Source organism: Meles meles, chromosome 4 (genome assembly GCF_922984935.1).
Source record: "Meles meles chromosome 4, mMelMel3.1 paternal haplotype, whole genome shotgun sequence".
Taxonomy (NCBI): domain Eukaryota; kingdom Metazoa; phylum Chordata; class Mammalia; order Carnivora; family Mustelidae; genus Meles; species Meles meles.
Window position 1 is genome coordinate 3,878,950 of NC_060069.1, and position 4,488 is coordinate 3,883,437.

Genomic DNA, 4,488 nt, shown 5'->3' on the forward strand with positions numbered 1-4,488 from the left:
AAACTCAGATGACCCGACTCCACCGGCCCTCAGGCAGGGCTTCCTGACTTCAGATTTTATGCACATCAAAGGTTACTTTTTGCAATGACAGATTGTCTTTATTCAAAACGTCTTTGTTCAACAAATGAACAGAGTAAGGAGGTGAACCTTCTAGGTACATTTCCAAGACATCGTCAAAACACTTATGACCATTTAGGATGTTTTTATTCTTTTAATTTTTGCCGACTTTCTACTTCCTGACTTCATAACCCGACATTCTGTCTAAAAGTAAACTTAGGTCTCTAGGAGCACTGCTTTATACAAAGAAAATAATCATGTGGGTCCCTTTGTTTTAACTTTAAAGAAGCAAACACTATCATAGCATGATTTTAAATAGAAATATTTCCCTTTCTGTAGTTTTAAACTTTTAAGCCTTTCCCCCCATACATAAAGAGCAAATGGCACCTAGTTGTGTCTGATGGCAAAACACAGAGACACAGCTAACTCTTCAGGGTGCAAAAGAAAAAAAAAATATATGCATATTCTAGATATAATACCAGGATCTGGGAGTTCTGGAGTCCAAAGCCCATCAGAGGAAAGAGAAGGGGACATAAATAAAGCAAAACTGCCTACTTTTTTTCTTTTTTGTCCAAAGGGGGTACAGTCGGAGATTTGTTTTGGGACAGTCAGGATAGGGGCAGCTGTATAGCTGTCGTATGTTCACAAGTTTCTGGCACCTGTCTGCGCCTTGGGTCCCGGAGGACGCCCCTACCATCCCCCTGGAAGAGAGGCAGAGTCTGGGGTCGGGTAGCGGGCAGCGGACCGGCCCACCCAAAGGCGTCTGCAGGACCCGGCGAGGTGCAGAGGACAGGGTGCAGACCCCGCTTCCAGGTCACCCTCCAGGTCTGGTGGGCTGGCCTGGGGTTACATGGCCGTGGCATGGGCTGACGAATAAGGGTCTATGCCAGTCTTGGTCATGCCGGGAAAGAGGATGTAGGCGACGGGGGGCTGCAGGGTGGAGGCAGACCAGGCAGTACAGTTACAGGGCACCACGTAGCCCGGATTGGTAGGGGACGGGTGCGTGTGCGTGTGTTGGCTGGGGCAGCTGAGGCTGCCGAAAGCGCCGTTCTGGTAGCCCAGGGTGGATGCGTAGGGCAGTGCGCCGGTGGCCAAGGTGTGCGGCACTTCACCCATCTTCTGGATGGCGCTTGAGCTAAACTGCGCAGGGTCCAGCAGGGAGTAGGGCGCCGAGGCTGGCGGCAAGAAGGCCCGGGCTTTCTCGGGCGCGCTCAGGAGGCCGTCGGAGGCCCCCACGGGCAGGCCGGCCGCCTTGAGCGGGTCCGTGTCGCCCAGGTAGGGCAGGGGGAAGACATACCTGTCCTTCTTAAGCAGGTTCTTGGGCTTGCGCCGTGGCCGGTACTTGTAGTCCGGGTGTTCCTTCATGTGCTGGGCGCGTAGCCTCTTGGCCTCATCGATGTACGGTCTCTTCTCTGCCTCGGACAGAAGCTTCCATTCGGCGCCAAGGCGTTTGCTGATCTCTGAGTTGTGCATCTTGGGGTTTTCCTGGGCCATCTTGCGCCGCTGGCCTCGGGACCATACCATGAAGGCGTTCATGGGTCGCTTGATGTGGTCTGAAGGTTTGGACATGGTCCCGGAGGCGGCTAGGCGGGTGGGGGTGGGGAGTGTAGGGGCTCTGCAGGCGAGCCTGGGTGCGGTTGTCTATCTGTCTGTTTGTCCGTCCTGAGCCGGTGCTCTGCGCTCCCCTCGCCTCTGCACCGCTGAGGGGAAGCCAGAGAGAAGCGCTAACCCCGCAAAGTTCAGCTGATCATGCCAGTCCCGGCACCCACGCAGGCCCCGGGGTGGGGGGTGAGTGAGGACAGGAGGGGCGGGGGAGGAGAGGGCAGCCAGCCGGGGGCTGCCGGCACCAGAGGGCCCAAGTACTGGAGTCTTTGGGATTAAGTGGCCAGGTAATTTGCTGGCTAGGACAGGAAGCTCCTCCTTCTCCCCCTCTCCACCTTCGCCTTCTCGGGTTCTCTTCTCTCCTATGTCTACCGCTGTGGTTCCCTCCCCCCTCCCGTGGTTTTCCCGGAGCTGCCTTGCCTAGCACAGCACCTGGCTGAGAATGCAGGGAGGCTGCAGGGAGGCTGGTGAACGGGAGCCAAAAGCGGCGAAGTTCAAAGGCGAGGTGGGCCAGGACAGCACGCACTCTGACATAAGCGCGGGGCGGTGACTCCCCAACCTGGGCGCCAATCAGCAGCAGAGAAGGCAAGGGGGCCCACCTGCCAACGCGCCCGGGGAGGGAAGAGAGAGCGCGACTAGTGGGGGCGGGGAGAGGTGTGAGGGAAAGACGGATAGAGGGAGAGAACAGAGCGGCCAGCTCAGGACTGGGGACTTAGATTCCACATTGTTTCTGGCACTGTCAACAAATAAAACTCTTCGTGGCCGCTTCCTTTCCCGGTCGTGCAAAGGAGAATTAGGTCTTAGAATACAAAGACCTAGGGATGGGGTAGCAAAGCGAGTGAGCCGAGAGCGCGTGTTGATAAATAGGACAGCCTCGCCACTAAATGCAAGGACAACACTTGCCTCCTTCTCAAAGATCCTCTGAAAAGAAAAAGAATATATCAAACTCAGGTTAAAGAGTGAAATAAACTTTTCTGGACATACCCTTGGGGCCCTTTGGCGGCGTTCTCACGGGATGCCCCTCCGGCTCCGCCTCCACCCCTGCCCCAGGACGTGCAGCCGCGGCGAAGGGCTGGGTCCTGGGCTAGCACAGCGGTGCGTTCCAAGCCCTTGCAGGAAGGCCTCGTTTCTGGCAGTGCAGTTTTCAAACCCTGGTGGGTAAGCCTTGAAGAGCGCAGCGATCCGCTCTCCACTTTTGTGGAGCGGCCAGGGAATGGGATTTCCATCATGATTCCTATTTACGATGTTATAAATTTAGTGTTTTTAAACCTCCAACTTCCCCCTACATCTGTTTGTACGGGAAGGATAGTCTGGAGTCCGGGCCTCCTCCCGGTAGGGCATGGGGGCTTTCCCGCTGCCCCTTTTGCAGATGCCCTAGAATGGAGTCTCAGGCTGTATGGACACCCAGGGTCGATTTGTCCCTGGGCACCTCTTGCATCTAGCGAGAATTAGAGACTCGTTTCCTGCGTCAGATGAGCATTCTTCGGGTAAAAAGGACGAAATAACCCGCAGAGCCAACCTGCGTGCCTGTTTCCTTTGAATAATTGCCTGCCCAATGTGAAATGCCCTTGGGGGAAATATTTATTAAATGGAAACCATTGTCCCAGGCCCAGCAGGACCTGCGTGTGTTCCAGGCTTATTGGCTTTTGCACCAGCCTCTCTTGGGAGGACGGACCAGAAATGCACAGCTCGGAGGGCTTGGAGGGGTTGGTGGTGGGGGAGGTAAGCAGAAAATAAGGAGGCAGGGAGGCGGGCTTTCTTTAGCATGTAGTGTATCAAATTTGAGGGGAAGGCTTTGTGTCTCCTTCCTACGGTTAGACCCGTGGCATTTCTCATCCTGAGCAGGCTCATCAGAGAGGTGGGCGCTATGCCCATTTTGCAGATTAGTAAACTGAGGTTGAGAAAGGCTAAGTGATTTGCCAAATAACTCCAGTGGGGAGTGGTGATGCCGGGTGTATGAGATTTGAAAACCCCTATTTTGTTTTCCACCCCACGCTGCCGCAGGTCTGAAGATTAAATCTTGCGGCAAGCCAAAGGCAACCCTTGACTCTCGGAGCCATTGAAACCTGCCATGTAGATGAAGCTCACCGGAAGACTGATCTTTAGGTCTGCTCTTGTTTCACTTAGGCTCTGGTTGGTGTCCTGCCTTCCCTGGCAGTAGACTACATTACTCTCAGCACCAGCCCTGGCCTTCATCCTGCCCTCTAACCTTGTTCTCTGCAAAAAGTTTCACTTAGCTTGGCATACCAGGAAGTAGAGGTGTTTTCCAGCCCAGACCGGGGAGGGTGTCAAGAGTCTCAGGTAACCCCTACTCAGATCGGACCGACTAGCCTGCGGACTAAGCGCTGCGCTCAGAGCCTGCCAGGGATCAAGGTCTAAGAGCCAGGCAGGTTGAGTTCCACTGGGCAATCTCCACGGACTGAGGAAAGAGTGACAGAAATGCTCCTATCTGCAGAGAGCTATAGCATCTGGCGGAGACCCACCGACTCTCACTCCGGAACCCTCGGGGGACACCAAATCCACACACGAAGTTAATGGGCTAATGCAAACCAGCCTCTAAGAAACTGCTCAAGAAGGGGATCTGGCATAAGTTCCTAGCTAGACCCTTTCTCTCTTCGCAGCCTCTGAGCCAACTCATTCCGGTGGCCCCCAGGCAACTCGCGGCAGGCTTGCGTCCTTCTTCACTTCCTCAAATTTCCTCCTCCACCTCCTGTCTGCGCTACTCTCTAAACATCTAACACTCGCTCCTAGTTCGTAATCCAGGACTCCTGAGCGGTTTAGTACAAAGGGCAAGCAATGGTGGGGTGGCAGTTTGTGGGCAGGGCCCCA

At 54.8% G+C, this 4,488-nt stretch overlaps 1 protein-coding gene across 1 annotated transcript; it reads right to left on the bottom strand.

Moving 5' to 3' along the window:
* Positions 1-903: 903 nt before the first annotated feature.
* On the bottom strand, positions 904-1,626 carry SOX14 (SRY-box transcription factor 14). The gene has a single exon (XM_046001503.1). The coding sequence runs from the start codon at positions 1,624-1,626 to the stop codon at positions 904-906; it is 723 nt and encodes a 240-aa protein (XP_045857459.1).
* Between the last annotated feature and the right edge of the window lie 2,862 nt (positions 1,627-4,488).